The 23,622-nt window shown below is 39.4% G+C and overlaps 1 protein-coding gene across 1 annotated transcript in view; it reads left to right on the top strand.

Moving 5' to 3' along the window:
- cfap58 (cilia and flagella associated protein 58) overlaps positions 1 to 23,622 on the top strand; it is a 144,239-nt gene that overhangs the window by 7,622 nt on the left and 112,995 nt on the right. The window contains exons 5-10 of the mRNA XM_051703265.1: positions 1,581 to 1,775; positions 2,066 to 2,203; positions 5,675 to 5,834; positions 11,374 to 11,456; positions 14,270 to 14,461; positions 21,278 to 21,439. Coding sequence (XP_051559225.1) covers positions 1,581 to 1,775; positions 2,066 to 2,203; positions 5,675 to 5,834; positions 11,374 to 11,456; positions 14,270 to 14,461; positions 21,278 to 21,439 — 930 coding nt within the window. The remainder of the gene's footprint in view (positions 1 to 1,580; positions 1,776 to 2,065; positions 2,204 to 5,674; positions 5,835 to 11,373; positions 11,457 to 14,269; positions 14,462 to 21,277; positions 21,440 to 23,622) is intronic.

The following is a 23,622-nucleotide window of genomic DNA, read 5'->3' as shown; positions in this document are numbered from 1 at the left end:
TAAATACTAACAGGGCATCACTGCACTGTGTTTATTTAGAGTCCCACAGACACCCTACACCAACCTATCACTGCGAGGAAATCAACCTTTATATTCATTTTATTTATTATTATAATTAGTATTAAAGACAAATATTAAGAGTGGAGACAAGAAACAGGATGGGGAAAACTGGGTCAAAAGGAGGATTAGAACCCAGGTCATCCACATGATAAAATCACATTCTCACCATTTCATCACACTAAGCCATAGTAAAGACACTCAAGGAGCAGTTTGCCTTTAATTTCTTTGTTTCCACCAGAATATTTCAGTGCAAATAGCAACAATATGTGGCAGGTATTTATTCCTAGTGCAAATAGTCACTGTATGATAATGATAATAATAATAATAACGTTGTATTATTCATTGATATTATTAAAGTTCTAATGCTTTCCATCAGTAATACGCTGTGATGTGAGCAAAAAAGCACAGGAGAAAGCATCTTAACAGAATGCGCATCCGTGAGAAGTTGACGTGAGATGGATCCCTTCTAGACACGACCCCTTTTAAAGGCCAGATCCACACTAAAAGGTTTTTGGCTACAAACTGATTAATTTTGCTACATTTATGTCTCTCATCCACATTGGAACGGCATTTTAGTCCTCCGAAATGGAAACTTTCCAAAATGCTCTGTTGTATGTCTTATACACTATTCTGCAAAACTATTATGAAAACTGAGGTTTCAAACTTAAACAGATTAGTGTAGACTTGGTCTAATACATTTTTGATTGAAAACTCCATTTTTGGTTTCCTAACATCATCGTTTCCCAATGTATGCAATAGTGGAGAGTGTTTTGGAGAAAGTCTCCATTTTCAGTGGCCTTTGTAAGGCCAAATTCACACTTAAAGATTTTCGGTTGAAAACTGATTAATTTTGCTACATTTATGTCTCTCATCCATTGTTTTCCTATACCGAAAACAGAAACTTTCCAAAATGCTATGTTGTACCGCATAGTTTGGAAAACGATGACATTATGAAACATTTTAAAACTTCTACAGATTAGTGTAGACATGGTCTAATACATTTTCTATTGAAAACTCCATTTTGGTTTCCTAACATCATCGTTGTCCAAAATATGCAATACTGGAGAGAGCATTTTTGAAAGTTTCTGGCCACTGGGTGGTGGCCATTGTTAAGGCCACATCAACACTAATAGGTTTTCGGTTGATAACATATTTATTTTACTACGTTTACCCCTCTCATCCACACTGGAACAGCGTTTTCCTCCATAGAAAACTTTAACTGTAGTACCCCCTACTTTAGAAAACAAGGACATTAGGAAATGGAGTTTTCAACAGAAAAACATATTAGTGTGGCCTCAAAAATAAACTTTACATTTCTTAAAAAGTAAAAAGTTTATGAAAAAACTTGTGTTTCAGCAATATGAATACAGTGCTGTCTTGCAAGCACTGTAATTCCAATCCAGTACATGCAATTAATTGGACAGATATTATTCCACTGTCACCTCCCTGGCTAAGTGTGTACCGTGTATACAGAACCTTAAGTTCAATCTCATTATTCTCTCCTCTATCCACAAATACAGCTCCAGCAGGACATCCAGGTACGTCAGAATGAGGTTCATCGAGAGACCAGGAGGAAGGAGAAGGTGGAGAAGGAAGTGAAGCAACTTCAAATAGACATGGAGTCCAGACAAACAGAAATTAAGTCGCTGATTCAGCAGAGCCAGCATTTGAAAGAGGACCAGCAGAAACTGGAACAACAGCTCCAGGAACATAGAGTAAGAGACTCTGATCTGGGGTCAGGGGGTAAGGGCTGACCATTGAGAGGCTGGTAAATGGATCTAAAGTCAGTGAGATGGAAAGGGACATGTACTGTAGCATTATAAAGAAAAGGGGGAAAAAAAACTATTTGACGTCAATGATACAGTAGGACATCTAATCTTAACCCCAACCATACCTTGAAAAGAAATCTTGCATTTTTAGAATAAAAATACACTAAAAGCTAGGTTGGTAACACAAATATGCAGAATCTGTGCCTGTGATCACTGAGAGTAATTTGTGTTGACAGATCATGAATGAGAAAGCCAATAAGGAAATAGAACAACTCCAACATCGCAACACTAAACTTCAACAGGACAATGAACAAAATGCCCTCAGCCTAGATCAGCTCTCCCTACAAAACCAGCAACGAGCATTAGATCTGAAGGTACACACACACACACACACACACACACACACATGTTGGGTTTTCATGTTTTATGAGGACTCTCCCTAGACATAATGGTTTTCATACTGTACAAACTTTACCCTACCCCTAAACCTAACCCACACAGAAAACTTTTTGCATTTTTAAATTTTCAAAAAACATAATTTAGTATGATTTATAAGCTGTTTTCCTCATGGGGACTGACTGATTGTCCCCACAGTGTCAAAAATTTCAGGTTTTACTATCCTTGTGGGGGACATTTGGTCCCCACAACATAGTGAATACCTGGACACACACACACACACACACACACACACTAACCCTACTCCTAAAACACAACCTTTATTTTACCCCTAACCCTAAAAAAATTCCTTTATAAGAAAAACTTTATTACATTTATAATTTATTAATGTAATATTTATTATTGGTTATTAAAATACCTTATTATTAAAATAAGGGTTTGAAGTATTTAGCAAACCTATATAAAATTTGTCTCCAAAGCATTGCTAAACAAAACCTTTTGTATTTTTATAACAAAAACAAACATTACCTTTGATGACATCCCGGAGGTTTTCAGAAGGAGGTTTTGTCAGATTTAGCTCACTTCTGAGTACAATTTTGTCCCCACAGTATATCTTAGTAAACTCACATACAGTATGTTACCACATTCCGGAAAACAAAATGGACTCACAACTCTGGGTTTAAATTGATGCATACCTGGCAATCAGTTCTAGTCATTAAACTGTGGGTACACAGACACACACTAAAGTTCTAACCTACGGATTTCTGGAGCTGGCCTCTCCCTCTTTAAATCTGACTAAATTGTCTCGCTCTTCTATAATTAGAGCCCTAGAGAATGAAGGTTTACACTCCTCATCCTTTACCATCAGACAGGTGATGGATCTTTCCTGCTCAGAACCTCCGCCAGACGTCTAACTGAATCACAGTGGAGGTTAATACAGCAAATGTTACCTTTAATGAAATGCCCTGTATTCTCTTTGTTCTGGCTTGTATTGTAGTGGCTTGATTCTAGTGGGTGATCGCTGGGTTCAGTGCACATCTCAGCAGGTTATGCTGTAACTGTATTGTTGGGTATTCTGTTTAAAATGGCCATGTCTTTTGTAGTGTAGTATTGTTGACCACTAAAAAAACATAGATGCAAACACACTGTCTAAAATTCTGCCACTGTAGGAGGCTGTTTCATAGAAAGTGTAAACACAGCGAGGGCTATTTCCCAAGGCACTCTGGAGGGAGAGAAAGAAAGAGACAGACAGAGTCAAAAAGAGATTTTAAACAGCTGCTATCGAGATTTATGTCTGAGTCAGAATCAATTTTGAGTAAAAGACAGCATTAACATGCACTTGCACAACATTTCCTCAAACCAGATTCCCTTTTCTAATTCACTGTGCGTTTTTGTAGTCAAAGCTGGGAGCTTTCCATGTTAGTCTTTATAAACGAATGATGTGAGTCCTCATTTTAGCCACTTGGGGGAAGAGTTTCAGCACTGTGGAAAATAACACATTGTCAGCTTGCCTTGCTGTCTCACTGCCCAGTCAAAGACTTCACAATTATTGTTTGTGTATGAAGATGCCTCAGAAGGAAAGTGTTTTAGATTGTCTTCCAAGGAACAATTACGTCATTTATAAATTATCTAGATTATACCGAATTCAAATGAGCTTTAGGCATAGCCATCAAATACTAAATGCCAACAATGCTTATTTCTCTCCAGAAGTTGAATTGTAAATTGAAATTATGAATTTATAAATTAATTTGCTTATTTTAACTGCTCCATTAGATGCAGTTTTTATTCTTTCCACCTACTGACAAACCACACACACAATATTTGGGATATCTCATTCAAAGAAATTATAAGATTTTAAAAATTATTTAAATTAGATTTATTTAAATGTGCTTAACTTATATAAAAGTTTAAAATTTGTTAAATTAATGCCAAAGCAAATGTAAATGCTTTGCCATTTACCAGATTGTATTGTTTAAAACATAAATTTCATTTACTAAGTTTTAAAAGTTCATACTCCTCATTATTTTTACTTAAATACTTTACTTTTATTTTTTTGTTTATAATATGTACACTATTTAAAGATTAATCTATTAAATTTGTTGGAAATATTTCATACATTTGAAATGCTAACATTTTTAATAATAGACAGAGAAAATGGCGACAAATAGGCAAAAGTTGGTGATTCACATTGTTCACGCATACGCCCCCCTACTAGGCAGGGAGAAGAATTTCTAGCAAAAAATGGACATAAATATTTATCTGTTTCTCACCAACACCTATCATATCTCTTCTGAAGACATGGATTTTACCACTGGAGTCTTATGGATTACTTTTATGCTACCTTTATGTGCTTTTTGGAGCACCAATATTTTGGCACCCATTCACTTGCATTGTATGGACCAACAGAGCAGAGATATTCTTCTAAAAATCTTCGTTTGTGTTTAGCAGAAGAAAGAAAGTCATGCACATCTGGGATGGCATGAGGGAAGTAAATGATGAGAGAATTTTCATTTTTGGGTGAACTATTCCTTTAAGCTGTCTTCATTGCAATAATTGAGGTAATTAATCATAAATAAGACTAAAAAGTATGAAAAGAAAGATAACCTCCCCATCAAAAAATAACTAACTAAATAAATAAATAAATAATAATGTCAAGGTGTCTTTACACAGCAGGTTAAGGATGCTCTGTGCCTGTTCAAAATTCTTTGTAAAGATGCAATGCCGCATAAAAGCTAGACTAAATTCTGCCTGCTCTGACCCACCTCAGCCAGGGGTGGAGCTAGGGGGTGGCCAGGGGTGGCCGTGGCCACCATGGACAAATTGGCCACCCCACTCGCAATTGCCATTTTGGTCATTTTTTGTCTTGTGCACAATTTAGTTATTTAGAGGTGGAACCATTTCTGTACAACTGCAACACACAGGAGACATAACATTTGCACACAACAAAGTCTCCACATCTCTCCTTCCTGGGTGTCACTGTAACCACTCCCTTCTGTTTTTGTATACACGCACCTCCGCTTTCCATGTGCCCAACTTTATTATGATAGCATGATTATCGTGTGCTCCTTGATGTGGATTTCTGTGATTAGGAGCCTTTTTTGGGTCTCTGGAGAGGCATCAATTGAACTTGAAGTGGATGTTTGAATTTCCTGCTGGATTTAAAAAGCAAAACCACTCACAAACAAAGAAGCAATTTATCTCCACACCTCTCTTCTTAAACACACACTGCTTAGTACACACACACATACACACATATCATCTGAGAATTGCTCTTTATTATCTGTGTGGTCTAATATCAAATTGGTTTGGCAAATTGAGACATGTAACACACTCATACCTTGTTATATTTACTCATTCATGCAAACAAATTTGAACACATTTCTATTACACACACACACACACACACACACACACACACACATTAACGTCTTGTGCCTTGTGTGGTTCAGATGAAAGAGGATGAAATAATACAGCAGAAGCAGGAAATCTCCAAGCTGACCAAACTGAGAGAGGGGGTGCAGAGGAGACTCAGACAGATGGAGGAGCAGAAGATGGAGGTGGAGAAACAGAGAGTTACACTCAAAAATCAGATCACTGGACTGGAGAGAGGCAAGAGGACACACACACACACACACACACACACACACACACTCAAACTTTCAAATTAAACTTTCAATTTAAAATGTTCACTTTATTCTCAACTCTCAAGCTGATCTCTACACCAAACTAAAATACTTTAATCTTGAATTAATTTTTATTTATTGGAATAATATTACACATTCTATAATTACATTCTGTTCATCATAACAGAAGTCATTTACACAGAAGAAGTCTTAAAGTTTCTGTCAGCTATTTTTTTTATGGAATGGTAGGCAGAAAATGTTCCTACTCCCTGAAAGATGTCATTGAAATAAACTGTCTTGAGATATCTCTGTGACAGCACTAGACTGTGAAAACTTCAAACAAAAATGTGACCGCGGGCCGCTGTCATTGACACTTTCTGCCTTTCAATTATTTTGCACATTCTCATTGTGTTGTATTTATAGCGGATTATTGCAAGTAGGTATAGCATTAAAAGGGGGCGTAACCTCACCCCTTCTGGAGTAACCCCACCCTCTTTTGGAGATTCTGCCCCAATTTGAAGATCTCCGGCCTGCAGCTAAACCTACTTGAAAGTCATAGGTCTGGCTATTCGAGACTAATTTAGGCTTAAGGCCAGATGCATATTCATAACAGTTATCAGTTGACTGTTGTGTTTGACAATCATGGGAAGACGGACTGTTGCTCTTCTGTTCGATGTCGATCTCAACAGTACAATGGTATCTTTGGAGGGTGGGGTTTTAGAAAGATGGGGGTGTGGGTAATTCAACGGCTCAGTCTCGTGGAAGTTCCAGAATGGCAAAAATCGCTTACTGCACCTTTAGGGATAAAGGGTTACAATAGCAAAAACCTGTTAAAGCCTGTTTTTAATCTTAGGGTCAGAGAGAGAGCGGGTGAACTGTTTTTTGGTCCAAGAAACCTTGACCAACATTAAAACTGAACTTCAAAAAAGTATTTTGGTCACTTTTACGTTCATAACCTCATATGTTTGTTTTTTTTGCCATGCTCTCTTGCTGATTTTTTTTTTTTTTTGCCATGCTCTCTTGTTGAACAGAAGTAATAAATTTTGAAGGAGAACAGAACTGACAATAATTACATTCAAACAATGAATACTTCATCTAATTTTATCTATCTTTTCTCTTTTACACTCTGTGTTTTATTTTCTCTCTCCCTGGCACATACTGTCCTGTCATTCTGGTCTTTTCTGTTTACGACAGTATTTTACAAAATATTTCGCAAAAAAAAAAGAAATAAAAAAAAGATGTAAAATGCAGTGCAGGCACTATACTACACTCTGAATCTTTTTTTCTTCTATGAAATGTATCTTTAAACCTGATAATTTAAATGAACCACTCACACAAACGATTTTACTCAAATGAACCAGACCTCCCAACACTAATATGAGCGAAAGCGAGAACAGTTTATGAGAGCGCGTTTGAATTCTTCCTCACTTCACACAGCAGTAAAGCTTTGTGTTAATTACTTTAGTGATTAATACGTTTTACTTAATTACTCCCAAACACTGTCAAACCCCCAAATAACCCTTTCTCACCTAAACATGGTAGTACTCTGAGGAATAAACACATTTTTAACTTAAAAACTCAAATCCAACTTGCACATGAATATTTTCACTTTGTGTATCAGAGAATAATTGGACATTTCAGATGAGATGGGTAAGACTGCTTGTCTAAATTGAGAGTATTTTAGGACAGTTGTACTCTTAAATTATGCTTAATTATCCTTCCATCTCCTCAGGCTCCCGTCTTCTATTTTTGTGAATGCTCTGGTATGAATGTCTCTAATTAACTATCCACTCATTCCAATTATTAAAATAGGCACAGCTATTTGATGACAGAAGTGTTGGTAATCGAAATATGAGTTGAAAAAATATTGGTGCATAGGCTATGGCTGGAAGTGCTACTGTTTTTTTTTTTAGAGATGGTTTATTTCTTAGGACATTTCATCTGTCAGTAGGGCAAGTATCAGGGTCAGAGTAAGTTACAAAGGAAATAAACTGTACCAGCGTAAATATTTTGCTCATATTTTTGTTGAAGCACTTACTTAAATTGTTCCATTAAAAAGGTGTATTATTTATGGTGGCCCAGAGTTGCACAGCACATCAAAATAAATAAAGCATATAAAAAGCTGAAAACAGAAATGGAAATAAACCACAGCTTATAGCAGATAGCAGATAGGCTTCACTTTTTGTCTCTCACAAACGTAAATATTAAAATTGTATTTGCATTGCAGCCAGAGTCAGAAGTGAACTTTTCCATTAAGAGGCTATGTTTGAAATAATCATTTAATCACAGCACCGTGCAGACGTGGAGTGATAGAAGCGGAGTGCCCGTCTGTGCGGGTCAATCGCGCAAGATTCCAGCACTGACTCGGCACCATCTGCACAACAGATGGCGAGAAACAAATAATGTTCAGCAAAAATTGTATTGAAGATCATGATGTATGTATTTGTTAATATTTCAGATGTTATTTATAAAAAACATGTTTTTTGCCCCCATATTTTGATTTTCGGTGACATTTTTGCCATACATTTTTTGATCCTGATTGCAGTGGGCTCCCTCAAACCTGGGCAAACCCATTGCACCCCCCGTTACGCCGGCCCTGACCATATAAAATTTTTGACATGAATGAAAACAAGTCTGTGGGGGATCGATGCATTTTGAGGCAGGGCTGTTTTTAAACTCAAAGATGCACAGTTGCGGTGCTGCAACTATGAATGAAATGTTGTACGAACTGAACCTGTTCTTAGAACAGATTCGACTCAGGGCCCTCTGTTCATCCATCTATCTTCTTCTACCTACAATGACCTCTCCCCAACACTCCACCATCCCGATGCTACTCTGGATCCATCATCTGACCAGGTGAAGAATGATCTCAGAAGACACCATGCAGGGAAGCCAGTGGCCCCTAATGATGTCCAATCCAAAGTACTGAAGCTCTGACTGAGTATTGTAGTGATTAAAGATCTGGGCTTATAACCAAAAGGCTACAAGTTCAAACCCTATGAGGGGCAATCCCCTGTCATCGCTGAGCCATTGGGCGAGGTGCTTGACTTGCTCCAGGGGGACTGATCCTCTTAGTCGCTTTGGATGATAGTGTCAGTTAAAAGACGAGGCAGTTGCCAAGTCTATGAAAGCAAGTTCAGTGCAGGTGCATTTTCACAGCACTCACACCACATAGGCCACACTGCTCAGGGATTCCTTAGGGCCATTGTAGCTGGACACTTCCATCAGTGTCCTCAATTATTGACTATCTGACCTGCAGGCAGAGAACTTAAGGCTACAAGTGTCTGAGAAGATTGTGAGTAGCACAGAGGTTCCAAAAAGACTGTCCTTGCTCCATTATTCTATGCTGTTCTGTTAATTCAATTGCATGTTGGCTGTAGGCAAATAGTATATTTGAAAATGTGTAGGCATATAACAAGTAGGCCTAAATGTGAATAAAATGGCAATTTCAAGGAATCTTCCTTTTTTTATCCAGCGTGATATTCTCATGATATATTATAATTTTTCTCTTGTGGTCAAAAGAGATGCAGAAGAACTAACACACTGGTTTCATGCTCTTTGCAGTTTTTGTGAAAATTATTCATCTCCAAAAACAAATGTTATCCTCACTACAAGTGAACCCATATTTTACATAAGCTGCTTTTTCACCATCGGGCCAAATGGTTCTAAGCAATGTGAGAAACGGTTCCAGTAGCATTTCCACTTGAGCACGGTTCGGTACGGTACAATTAAAAAACGTTCCATGCTGGTGGAGCGCTATTTGTACGTGGCGACCCATGAATGGTCACTTGCTCATTCGGTCCATTCTAATGCTGATTTTGCAGTACCACCATGGAAAAAGAAACCATCACCATATCAAGGAGACTGAATTGGTACTAGTGGTCGACCGATATGGGTTTTTTAATGGCTGATGCCAATATCTAGATAGCAGGGTGGCCAATAGGCTGATATATCACACCATTCAATATAATAGCTAGTAAGTGACATCTGTATAAATAAGATATTAGCAGACAGTATATGATAGAAGTTTTATTGATTATTTTCCTTCTTATCATTAGACAAGATGGTTAACAGTTACAGGGAACTGGGAGGAGAGAGAGAGGGAGAATGAAACGCGCATGCGTCATGAGGCCATACACGTCTGTTGCGGCTCCGATATGGGGGACCGTTTAAATGAGACTGTGTTGCATTACCATTACTATGGAAGCACGATGGCATGTAACAACAAAATTAACTGTGATTTGTCCTTTGCATACTGTATCTCAGATGGCTCATTCACGTCCATGCAGGCGATTCTCTGCGCCATCATTGGTTGAGAAATGAATCGGCCAAACGGGAAAATTTATCAGCCTATGCCAAATGGCATCCAAATATTCGCTGATTTATCGGCCTCTGCGCTATATCGGTCGACTACTTATTGGTAAGGAACAGCACAGTTCAACAACGTTAACTTAGGCCCAGTGGTGGAAAAGTGGCTATAGTCTGGGTTGTAGATTTGTTCAAGGTTTTTAAGGATGAAAGTATGTCACGCAACCTGTCAGTGTTGGCATCTGATCATTTTGGATAGCTTCTCCCAAGTGAATTTGCAGAATACTTTAGTTTTTGCATGCCTTTCAACATCAACAACAAAAGATACAGTATAAGAAGAAACCTTAGAACAAACTGACTGTTTTTAGCTCCCTACGCAAAGTTGAGGATCTAACTCATCTTGTATACTGTAAGAATTGTAGAGTATCTCCAACTAGAGGTTTTAAGTTAAAAAAAATAAATAATTAGTGATCCAACATTCAAAAACTTTTTCAGTTAAGCATTTTATGGATCAGCCCCACTTTACCAACAACAAACAAAACACGCTTTCTTCCACTTAATTGAAAATGTCCTTGATCCCTTCTGGACAGTATGACAAATGATATGACTTGTCATCAAGCCAATAATTTATAGAGAAATCCTTATATTAGTGAACATCTCCAGGCTCTGATTGGACAGTGGGTGTTTGGTTGCTTGATGGATGGAGCCAGAGTCCTGTTATCATCTTAATCGGGGTTTCCACAGTGATGGATGTTGTCATCTTAATCAGGGTTGGCTGGGTGATTGATGAGATGGGCTGTGACAGTGGGGTCAGTGAGCCGCCTGTCCAAGGAGTGGAGGAGGTGGGGTTATCCAAGGGTAGAACATGGAATGGCCATTTCACATGACAGCAAAACCTAGCCATATCCATTCGAGCAAGCCTTCTAGCTGACGGTTTATACATGGCACTGTTACAATTCTGTGCTATTCTTCTGCTTCTCTCATTTTCTCTCTTTTTCTTTCTGTCTTTCCATGTCCCAATTCTCTTTTCTACCTCCTCATGCCTGCAGGCATATAATGGGCTTTTTGAATTGTGTAATTCTTTTACGGTACTTCAGAGGCTGTGTAAAGAGCTTTTGAAAACAACGTTATTAGCAAAAAGCTTTTCAGAAAGAAATTTACAAATTAGCACTCTGAAAGAATAGCTAAAAATGTGCCTTTTCTTCTGTTTTTCATAGAAATGGAGAGCTCAAAAAATCAGATGGATACGGACAAGAAGGCCATAGATGAGCTGGTGCGGGAGAGAGATATTCTAAACAAGGTGTGTGTGGGCATGTTTTTCTGCAAAATGTGCTCACATGAGTGATAAAACCTGATGAATCCAATTTGTAGAGATGTACCCATAGGGAAAACTGATTCATACAGCACTGGGACCAAACTATGTATATTTTCATTTACAAATGCCACAAATAAGTGGATTATTGCAAAGAATGATCTAAGCAAGAGAATTTCTCAGCCTCTGAGGTTGATTGCTTAAACTCTTAAAATCATGCCATCAAATACATACTATGCAGATTTAATTCCGCTTCTTTTCCGTCCCCTGATTGGATCTTGTAATGTCATTAACCAACAGTACTAGTCAAAAGTACTGAATGTATGTTTCTTATGACCTGACTGAATGTATGTTTCTTATGATCTTAAAGCATATGCATTAATGCTTGGAATTAGCTTTGTATGATAATATACACTCACTGAGCACTTTAGGAACACTATGGTCTGTGGCAGGGTGGAGGGCGGGGCCGGGCTGTGATGCTGCACAATCGTTAAATTAAACAACCATTAAATATTAATTATATTGTTAACTTAAACAAAAAGACAAACACAAACACATACAGGGCAGCTGCCTGTAGTTCTCTATCTCTCGAACTGCCACCTCCAGTCGCCTTTATCCCTCTTGGGCTTGATCAGCCTGATTAGGGGCCGGGTGTGCAGCATCATGGCCCAGCCCCGCCCTCCACCCTGCCACATGGTCCTAATAAAGTGCCTGGTTGTTCTTCTGCTGTTATAGCCTATCCGCCTCTAGGTTTGACGTGTTGTGCATTCTGAGATGCTATTCTGCTCACTACAATTGTACAGAGTGGTCACCTGAGTTACCGTAGTCTTTCTGTCAGCTCGAAACAGTCTGGCTGTTCTCCCTGGACCTCTCTCATCAACAAGGTGTTTCTATCTGCAGAACTCCTGCTCACTGGATGTTTTTGGTTTTTGGCACCATCTGAGTAAACTCTAGAGACTTTTGTGTGTGAAATTCCCAGGAAATCAGCAGTTACACAAATACTCAAACCAGCCCGTCTGGTGCCAACAATCACGGTCAGCCACAGTCGAAATCAATGAGATCACATTTTTTTTCCACATCCTGATGGTTGATGTGAACATTAACTTAAGCTCCTGACCAGTATCTGCATGATTTTATGCATTGCACTTCTGCCACACGGTTGGCTGATTAGATATTCGCATGAATAAGTATGCGTACAGGTGTTCCTAATAAAGTTCTCAGTGAGTGTAAGTCTGTATGCCTATATGGGTGTTTCTTCAACTTTGGTAACTTTTAGCACTGTGGATTCTAGAATGTAAAATTACATTCACACTCTCACCATTATTTTCTTTATTTGTCTTCTGACAATGTCCAAACTTTTATGTACATGCTTCATCGGAGATTAATGCCATTTTTTCATAGTCATATAAATTCCCACCACAGTTATGTCTTGTGTTGAATAGAATTCTGTGGTGGAAATGACATTTTTACAATTTTTTTAATAAAATGGCCCTCTACTTTGTCTTCCTGAGGCTAATTTCATAGCTAACTTTGTTGTATCCTAATTAATAACACAATAAAATAATATTTTTTTTCTCATTTTGCATAATTTGGCAAAATAACATTTTGATTGGAAATGATGCCCAATACAAACTTCTGCTCACAAGTGATATTTACCTTGAAATGTATTTTTCTTCAAACATCACTTGTCTCATATTTCTTCCCAAGCATACTTTTTACGGACACTCACAGTCAACAGTACCCAAAGAGTTAGAACACTAACTTTTGAAAAAAAACTTTGTTAGGGACTAAATTGTTTGGTGTGGTGGAAATGATACCACAACTGTAGGAGAGTTGTTTTTTATTTTTATTTTTTTATTTATAGAAATTATTTTAATTTAAATGGTTTATATTTATTTCTCTCTTTGATTAGACTGTTATGTTTTTAAACGTAATACTTTGTATTTTTACAAATAATTTTAATTATTAAATATTAGGGTAATAAAAGGCAAAAAGATTTGTTTAACATTTTTGGGGCACTCACTACATAATTCCCATACTTCAGTTTGTATTATTTCAAAGTGTTGATGGCTTGACTATTATTCTAATATCTGGAGAATAATAATTAAAAAAAAAAAAAAATGGGCTGGTGTGCAAACACTTGGCTAATACTATATTTAGCTTTTTTCTAGTTTAAACATAATATAGACATGCATAATTGTTGCACTGGGCAGGCACTGCAGGGAGTGCAAAAACAAACTCTCCCATGTATTTCATTGTTCAATACCATATCTGCTTCATCACTGAGTTCTCTTAGATGTGTTATACATTATCAACATTTTTGTCTTTTTTGTTTGCTCTTTATTTCAAGGATAATTCATTAATTTACACTGATGCTGCAGCAACAAGTACAGATTGTATCCCTAAGTTCATTTCTCTCATAGCTTCCTCACACTGTTTTGATGCACAGATGGATTTCACAAAACTAAAGAAGCTGTATGATGTTTCTGCTGACATGCTGAATATTGCATTGCTATTGTGCATATGAAAATAACAGGATATTCATATTTAATTGCACAGGAGATATTTTGTCTCGTATACGCACACACTGTGGCATACAAACATGGTTTTAGCTATCGGCTTACCTTAGAGAATCACTCCTTTGATCTGTTGAACAGGAATACATCACAGAATAAACTCTTTTATAAAGATCCTTCTCTCAAGCTCGGTTCCTGTATCTATTTTCTGAAAGTCACTCTTGCTTAGTAAGTTCACAAACTGATCTTTTGTGTAAACTCTTGTGTCTCTATGTGCGTTCTCAGAATATGATCAAGGCTGCCAGTGAAACCGAGAAACAGCAGACCATTGTGAAGCTGCACGAACAGTCAAAGAGGACCCTTGAACAAGAGATCTTAAACTACAGGGATGAAGCCCAGAAACAGCGAAAGATAATCTTTCAGCTGGAAAAAGAGAGAGATCGCTACATAAACGAGGCCAGCGAACTTACAAAGAAGGTATATATCGATGCTATAAAATTGAAGATGAAAAATGCAGTACAGACTTCTGCACAGTACAACAGAATGTTTCAAAGATAATGTTGTAGCAAAATAATAATAATAATAATAACAATAAAAAATAGTTGTTATAGCAATAGTTGTTCCAAATTTATTTTTCCCGTGGAACTCAAAACGAAATGCTAGGCAGAATGAGAGCCTCAGTCACCATTCACTTTTATTGCATGGAAAAAAGATGCAGTGAAAGTGAATGTAGACACTGACTAACATCCTGCCTAACATTTACTTTTGTGTTCCCAGACAACATGAGTGTAAGTAAATGACGATAGGATTCTTATTTTGGGGGGAACTATCCCTTTAAGTTCATACAGTAGCTACACACAAATAAACATATACTGAACAATGAGCACAGATTGATGCATGTCTTGTTTTTTGGCTTGTAATCCCTAAAGGCATTTCTTTTTTTCTGTGGTACTTCAGCATGCATGTGTGAGTCATCTTACTGATGACTTTAAAATGCTGTTGCTATTGCAACAGCATGTGTATGTGTAGTTGCCGCTGTTGCACTCTTCAGGCAGTTACATTTAGTCACTTATGGTTAAGCTAGTATATATTAAGCACCTATCAAGTTGAGTTGAGTCAAAGGTGCTGTGGACAACATAATTAGAGAGCCGTTCTGATTAGGTTTAATGTCAATCCTGTGTTATTATTTATTAATAATCTCCACATTTCTTAAAGGGTTAGTTCACTGAAAAATCATCTTCTCACCCTCTATATTTTTCTGCCTTTTGACAATATTCGAGCCATCGTGACCATTAAAAATAATGAAGGCATGTTCCCTGTCTGTTACTCACTCAACGTTGTGTCGATGTAGTGACACTAGGGGTTCGATCATGAGAGCCCCAATCACCTTTGCTAAAAATAGAAAAGGCCAATGGTAATTGGCAAGTGGAATTTGTATGCCACTCTCCACCCCAGACATACGGGTATAAAAGGAGATGGCATGCATCACTCATTCAGATTTTTTCTTTGGAGCCAAACGCATGTGTGTTTGTCTCTGTCACTAACGCTTACACTGCTGGATTTACGGCGCATATCAGCGGTCACCCTCGCACGGTTGAGTGTTGTGCTTCCCCTGGGCGTTTCGGCGGCCGAGTCTGCAGGTGCTAAAAGAGTATATTCTAAAGAGTATATTTTCTTCTAAAAGAGCTCACACAAACGATCTTTTTAAAGATGGCCTTTCGCCTTTGTGCTACTGGATGTGGCCATTATCTCTCCCCTCCGGATTCCCATGAGATCTGTCTCGAGTGCTTGGGGCGCCAGCACGCCGAGGCAGCTTTCATGGAGGGGTCATGTTCTCATTGCGAGAACATGCCCATGAGAACGTTGCGGTCGTGGCTCACCTCCTTCTTCGTGGGCTGATACTCAGGCGGGCGAGTCGGCGAGCGCTGCGGGCGATCTGGATGTGGACATGGGAGCATTTCCGGTGGCTCAACCCTCGTGCACCTCCTATCCCCCAGCATGCTCGTTCTACCCAGAAGAGCTATCGAGCGATGCAGGCTGTCCGCCTGAGATGGCAGCCGTGCTTGCCCGGGTGGCTGCGAACAGCAGGCTAAAGTGGAACCCTCCACGCTGCCCTGATTGTTCGTGGCTGGATGATTGGTTTCTGGGCTCGGAGCGTGACTCACGGCTGCACCCTGCCCCGGTGCCTTTCTTCCCGGAAGTGCACGAGGAGCTAACGAAGTCGTGGAAGGCACCTTTTTCTGCCCATACATGCTTCGCGGGCTCGTCCATCCTGACTACCCTCGACGGCGGAGCGGCTAAGGGATATGTCAAGCTTCCCCAGGTAGAGCATGCCGTAGCGGTGCATTTATGCCCACAGGGTGCAGCCACCTGGAGGGACCAACCAAGGCTCCCTTCCCAGGCCTGTAAGTTCTCTTCCTCGTTGATGATGAAGGCTTACAAGGCAGCGGGTCAGGCAGCTTCCACCCTGCACCCCATGGCCATCCTGCAGGTACACCAGGCCAAGGTGTTGAAAGATTTGCACGAGGGTAGAACTGACCTGGGGCTTATGCAGGAACTGCATACCACGACCGACCTCGGGCGACGAAGGTCACGGTGCGCGCCCTGGGCCGGACGATGTCCACTCTCATGGTCCAAAAGCGGCACCTATGGATCAACCTTGCAGAGATGCGTGATGCCGAGAAGGTTCGCTTTTTCGATGCACCCATCTCCCAAGGGGAGCTTTTTGGCAACTATCACGCCACAGTGCCGTCAGACTTTCAGCCCTTTGCCAGACCTCGCATTTCTACAGGCGGGCATTCCCTTAGAGCAGGTCTCGGTCTGGGCCGCCGTGTGCAATGGGCAAGCAGTATCGGGGCTCTGGACAGGGCCCCGACTCCAATGGTACATAACTGCTTAGAGTTGCTGGCAGTATCACTGGCCCTGCGGAGGCTTCGGCCGTTGATTCAGGGCAGGTATGTGTTGGAAAGGACCGACAACACAGCGACCGTGGCGTACATAAACCGCCAAGGCGGCGTACGCTCACGTCGCAACTCACCCACTGCCTCCTCCTTTGGAGTCAGCAGACGTTGAAGTCTCTGCAAGCCACTCACCTTCCGGGCATCCTCAACCATGCAGCGGACATGCACTCACGGCAGGTAACGCTCCGCGGGGAGTGGAGACTCCACCCCCACGTAGTCCAGCTGATTTGGGAGAGATTCGGGGAGGTGCAGGTAGACCAGTTCGCCTCCCAGAGTCCTCTCACTGCCCCCTTTGGTACTCCCTGTCTGAGGCTCCCTTCGGCACGGATGCCCTGGTGTACTGCTGGCCTTGGGGGAAGACCCACAGAGGTGCATGGTCGGGTCTTTGCTGTCTTTCCTACAGGAAGGGCTGGAGAGACGGCTGTCTCCCTCTACCCTGAAGGTGCACGTGGCTGCTATAACAGCGTATCATGATACACTGGATGGGAGACCCTCATGGCAGCACGACCTGATCACCAGGTTCCTCAGAGGTGCGTGGAGGTTGAACCTTCTTAGACCGTGCCTGATTCCCTTTTGGGATCTCTCTGTGGTCCTACCTGCCCTACAGAGAGCCCCCTTTGAGCCCCTGGAGCAGGCCGAGCTCAGCACTTTGTCACTGAAGACGACCCTCCTGGTGGCGCTCACTTCCGTCAAGAGGGTGGGGGACAGGCGCTCTCTGTCACTAGCGAATGCCTGGAGTTCGGGCTGGTACACTCTCACGTGATCTTGAGACACCAGCCCGGTTACGTGCCCAAAGTTTCCACCACTCCCTTTCAGGACCAGGTGGTGAACCTGCAAGCGCTCCCTTCAGAGGAGGAAGACCCGGCCTTGTCGTTGCTATGTCCAGTTCGCGCCCTGCGCATCTATCTGGACCACACGCATAGCTTCAGATGCTCGGAGCAGCTTTTTGTCTGCTTTGGAGGGCAGCAGAAGGGGAAAGCTGTCTCCAAACAGAGTCTGACCCATTGGATTGTGGATGCCATTTCCTTGGCTTACCAGTCACAAGACCTGCCATGCCCCTTGGGAGTTTGGGCGCACTCTACTAGAGGTGTTGCGTCCTCCTGGGCACTGGCAAGGGGGGCCTCTCTAGCAGACATATGCAGAGCTGCGGGTTAGGCTACACACAATACCTTTGCGAGGTTTTACAACCTACGCATAGAACTGGTTTCATCCCGAGTGTTACGAGGTAACAGCAGGTAGGCCGGGCAGCCGGTTGGGTGTACTGCTTGCATTACACCTTTCCCCTTTTTCAAGGTGATAATGTGCATTGTTTTGTCCACAACAGTTCCCCGTAACTGGTGAACCCTGGCCGCCTCTCTAAATCTTAGGCACTGTTCGGTGACGAACTTAGCGGAGGAGTGACGCCACCAGGCCCAGTACTCGTGGTATGCCCCTTTTCAGGTGAGCCCGTGTACTTGGGCTCAGTGCTCCATACGTGGTGATTCCCCTCTGGGTAATCCCATGTGATGCATTTCCACTGTTCAGTTTCCCATCTGGTGAACCCTGTGTTCCCCTCATCAGAGCCTCACTCTGCTTCGGCCACTGTTGCTGTGTACCCTCTCAGTAGATAGGGTCCTCCCAGTGGTATCATTCCATATGCGAACTTCCCCATTGGTAAGTCCATGTGAGGTAATCCCAACGTTAACCTCCCTCTTTTAGGTTGTGGTCTCTGTAGTGCCCTCCCTCCTGGAGAGGGAAGAGCACTTCCCAGCATTATACTAAAAGGTGCTCGGCAGGAAATTGCTTAACAGCAAATATCAGGAAAGGCCACCGCTGTAGCCTCCTTGGGTAGTGCCTCCTCCCCCCTTAACGGGACTAGGGAGACGCCTTACCTAAACTCACTGGAAGTTTCCAGCAAGTTGCTATGTTTCAGACTTTACGGGATGTCATTTTGATGCCCGGATATTTAACAGTTTACTACCGTTTACATTATAAAATTATATAAATCTAATATACTAACTTTCTGGAACTATAAAAGTCTGTTTTTCACTTTAAAATGTATTGTTAATCACCATAGTAACTAAAAAAGGCCACATGATGACTTAAGTTCATCAAGAGTGACCCTTCAAGAAGCAATAATTAATACACATATAGAGAGAGCGTGCACAACGTTACTCACACAAACACAAAACACCATCAGGGTAACACATTTGACACTAACATAATGCAATAAACATAAGCTAAACTTCATAAAATATAACACAAAACACATCAATGTACAAAACTGATGTAAAAAATAAGAAGAAACATAACTGTTCAAATCTAATGAAATGTAATGGGTCATATAGAGACTTCTGGGTACGCCTGTTTTTCACCATAATATTAACAATAGTTTACCATAAAACGTACATGTATTATCTTCTTAAAATATAACTTTTTACCATTAATTATACAGTAAAATGATACTTTTTACATCTAAAAAAAATGTTTACAATATTTTACCATAAAATTACATGTACTGTCTTGTTAAATATATTATAATTTTTTTTTACTTTAAGGTAACTACCCATCAACCAATTAAGGTTTTTTTTTTTTTTTTTTTTTTTTTGCTGTACCATTTTTATATTCTTTTACCATTAAAATTATGGAAATGTTTTACAGTGGTAATAAAAAGAAATATTTACCTATGTATGTATTTTTATTTAAATATTTTAATACATGAAAAATGCCACGTGAGACTTCCGAATCTTTGAGTTTAAACTGATTTATTGAAATAAATCAAACTTACCAACTCTAAAGCTGTTTTTGCAGCTAAAGTTGAAATCATGCTATTAAAACATCTCTGTCTTAACACTTATGCTTGTGAGTTGCAATATAAGGATCGTGAAACTAGTTTAATGAAATGCTCTTTAAAAAACGTATTTTCCAAATAAAAAGCAGTAACACTTTACAATAAGGTCCGATTCATTAACATTAGGTAATGCATCAGGAATCCTGAACTAACAATTAACAAGATCTTTTTTACAGCAATTATTAATCTTTGTTAATGTTAGTTAGTAAAAATACAATTGTTCATGTTAGATCATGGTGCATTTACTAATGTTAACTAATACAACTTTTGATTTTAAAAATGTATTGGTATATGTTGAATTAACATTAACTAAAGATTAATAAATCCTGTAAATGTATTGTTCATTGTTAGTTCATGTTAACTAATGTTAACAAATAAAAAAACTTATTGTGAAGTGTTATCTAAAAAGCATATTAAAATCATCGCAATATTCACAATGTTGCTTAATTTTATATCGCCAACAAAATCTTTGCGAACAGATTGTGAATATTCCATACTGTATATAGCCTTGCTAGACTGTGTATTGTGTGACATTGCTTTCATACGCTTTGGTACTGTAGGTTATACACACACAATTTGCAAATGGGCTGACTATTTACTGTTTATAATCTCGGTTTACCTCACACATACACCTTTCTTTATCCTTGCCTTCATGGAGTGTTTTTGGTGTATCTCTGAATGCTGTTGTCAAATTGTATCTACAGACACAAATTAACCCTGTACACACATACTGTATGTATGTTTGAATGTCATAGCCTTGCCATTTTCAAACACACATTTTGCTTTCAATTTACCATGAATGTCCTTGCATTGCTAAAGCCTGAGCTGAGGAAAAAATAAATATATATTTTCAAACTCCACTGAAATGGTTTGGCTTTGTGTGCTATGGCTAAATGCAAGTGAAAAGGTACACATGGATTGACAATATTCAAGCTGAAGTGAAATCTAATAAAGGCAAGTTGTTTGGTTTTCTTAAATAAACTTGTTGATGTACCTAAAGTAATAATAAAGTAATAATGGAAACAAATAAAACGACAAGGTTGTTAGAAAGTAAAAGGGGGTTTTTGCATCAAAGTCAGACTGTCATCATTGCAAGGTTTCATAGCTCCTCAGTAAATGAGAATTTAAGCTCTGTTCTAAAACCTAGTTAGCTACCTACATTGGCAAAATTTTTTAGCCACACAGTAGGCAGCATAATTATGCTTCCTTATTAGATACCTCATTTTGGCCAATCTAAAGCAGTGGTTGTGTAGAGTGCTGACCCTCTGTGAATACATGAGCTTCAGATGCATTGAAATATTTCAGGAGGGTGTATTCATAAATCTGCTTGAAAACAGTGTTTAATTTTGCAATTCCATTTGTAAATAAAATGAACCTTTTTCCTCCCGATAATGTCTATTGGAAATAACCGTGAATTGTCATTGTAGTTAATAGTAGAACATAGTTAGCTGTGGTCTTCACTGTGCACTTGGTTATAAAGTACCTGGTTCTCTGTCTCTACAGGTTCTTGAGAATATCGAGGACATTAAACTGAAGGAGATGCAGATCTTTGAGCATAAGAAGAGAATAGCGGAGACTGAAACAAAACTGAAGCAGCAGCAGAATCTCTATGAGGACGTCAGGGCAGATAGGAACCTCCTCAGCAAGAACCTCATTGAGGCCAAGGTAAGTGTGTGTGTGTAGATCTGCGCACCATAAGCAAGATTGCAGACATAGAGGCCAATAGATACTTTGGATGTGGGAAGTTTGTGTGAAAGAACATTAATCTTTATCCCGGAATCTGGGCTGAGTGACACCATGAGACATGAGCGCTCTATAGAGCATGTGCTGAAATACGCATGTGAACATTTGAAAGCAGCTGGATGTAGTTAAGCAGCGCATGGGCAATTTGAGTTCAGCAGTACACTTAGTGTAAATAGCATCTATAGCCTCTGCCTTAAATAAATATATAGTCTGCACACAATTAACAATTATTTAACATTACTATTTTATATTAATTATTATTATTGTTTATTATTATTATTATTATTATTATTATTATTACTGTTTATAATAATAATAATAATGATAATAATTATTATTTAAGAAATATCACACAAGCAAGACTGTTCTGAATATCAGCATGCTGTAATTTTGCCATAGCAGCCTAAGGCAATCAACAATTTTTGTTGTTTTCATACTAATTGTTTTCATACTGTGAAACTCCCTTTTATTTAGCAGCACTTTATTTTAACAAAAAATACTGCTTTGTGCTGCTTTGTACTGTGTTGTTAAATTATTTATTATATTTTAATTTGATTAAAGTTTTATGAATTTATGTGATTAGACACCCTTTTGATGATAAAATGTAATTAAAACATTAAAACATGTAATTAAAAAATAAAATAAAATGGAAAACATGGAATTTGGGAAACAATTTAATTGATATTAGGAAAAAATAAAACAGATTTTATAGGGCCCTAGCTATGCACATTGTTGCATGATTAAATACCACAAGACACAACTTTTACCAGTGATTATTTAGCAGAGACGGGCCACTCCTATTAAAATAAATGGGAGAAATTGGAATACTCAACAAAGAAGCTCTAGCGTCCAACGATCAATGGATGTAGAAAGGAAGCCCCGCCTTACAGTTAAAAGAGCCAGTCACCTTTTAGATACAGACATCGCCTGTCAATAAACTCGCTAATGCACATGCGCATTAGCTATACAACCGGACAAATTGCGTTTTTTAAAGAATCACAATTTATGATTCCAGTATTGTCAGATTTTATTGCTGATTTGAAATATGTTCTTTTTTTTTTTTTTTTTTTATCCCCTTTTCTCCCCAATTTGGAATGCCCAATTCCAATTCCCACTACTTAGTAAGTCCTCATGGTGGCACAGTTATTCACCTCAATCTGGGTGGCAGAGGACAAGTCTCAGCTGCCTCCGCTTCTGAGACCATCAATCCACACATCTTATCACATGGCTCATTGTGCATGACACCGCGGAGATTCCCAGCATTTTGAGAATCATGCTACTTTCTGCGATCCACGCACAGCTTACCACGCACCCCATTGAGAGCGAGAACCACTAATCGCGACCACGAGGAGGTTACCCCATGTGACTCTACCCTCCCTAGCAACCGGGCCAATTTGATTGCTTAGGAGACCTGGCTGGAGTCACTCAGCACACCCTGGATTCGAACTCGTCACTCCAGGGGTGGTAGTCAGCATCAATGCTCGCTGAGCTACCCAGGCCCCCTGAAGTATGTTCTTTGATCATAATCTTGGCCAACTGTTTTTGAGATTTTGGTCTTTCTCCATTCAAGTAGATAGGAGCTGCATTGTCATGACTGAAATAGCCTCCCAAAGATGGCCAGTGGACTGACTTGCTAGAAAGACTTTGCTTTGACTCGTCCCTCAGTTTTATTAAAAAAAAAAAAAAAAAGCCAGCATTCCGGAGTGTTTAAAAACAGAAATGTAAAGCTTGTATATTTGTCTAAGCATTTATCTGAATTATTCTGTAAAAACCTGTTTATTATTTGAACTGCAAATCATCCTTTGAGGTGGAATACTGTATAGAATTTGTAATTATGCATTACCAATGTAATTCCTGTCAGTCGAGTTTATTTTTTTATTTTTTAAAGAGGGTTGAGTCGGAATTATTTTCTGTGGTAATCGACATTATGTGGTAATCAGCAAACTCTGTTGATAGAGCTTAACTTGTATTAAACCCGGAACATTCCAATGGCCAAACTTTCATGTGTTCATTTGTGCCTAGAGTATGTTGCTGGCTGAATTAGAAGCTCAATTCATTCAACATCTCAGACATTAATTGTAAACATTAATTGAGGTGTCGAACCT

Source organism: Myxocyprinus asiaticus, chromosome 7 (assembly GCF_019703515.2).
Source record: "Myxocyprinus asiaticus isolate MX2 ecotype Aquarium Trade chromosome 7, UBuf_Myxa_2, whole genome shotgun sequence".
NCBI classification, from domain to species: Eukaryota; Metazoa; Chordata; class Actinopteri; order Cypriniformes; family Catostomidae; genus Myxocyprinus; species Myxocyprinus asiaticus.
The sequence above is the reverse complement of the archived record's forward strand: the minus strand, read 5'-3'. Positions and strand labels throughout refer to the sequence as shown.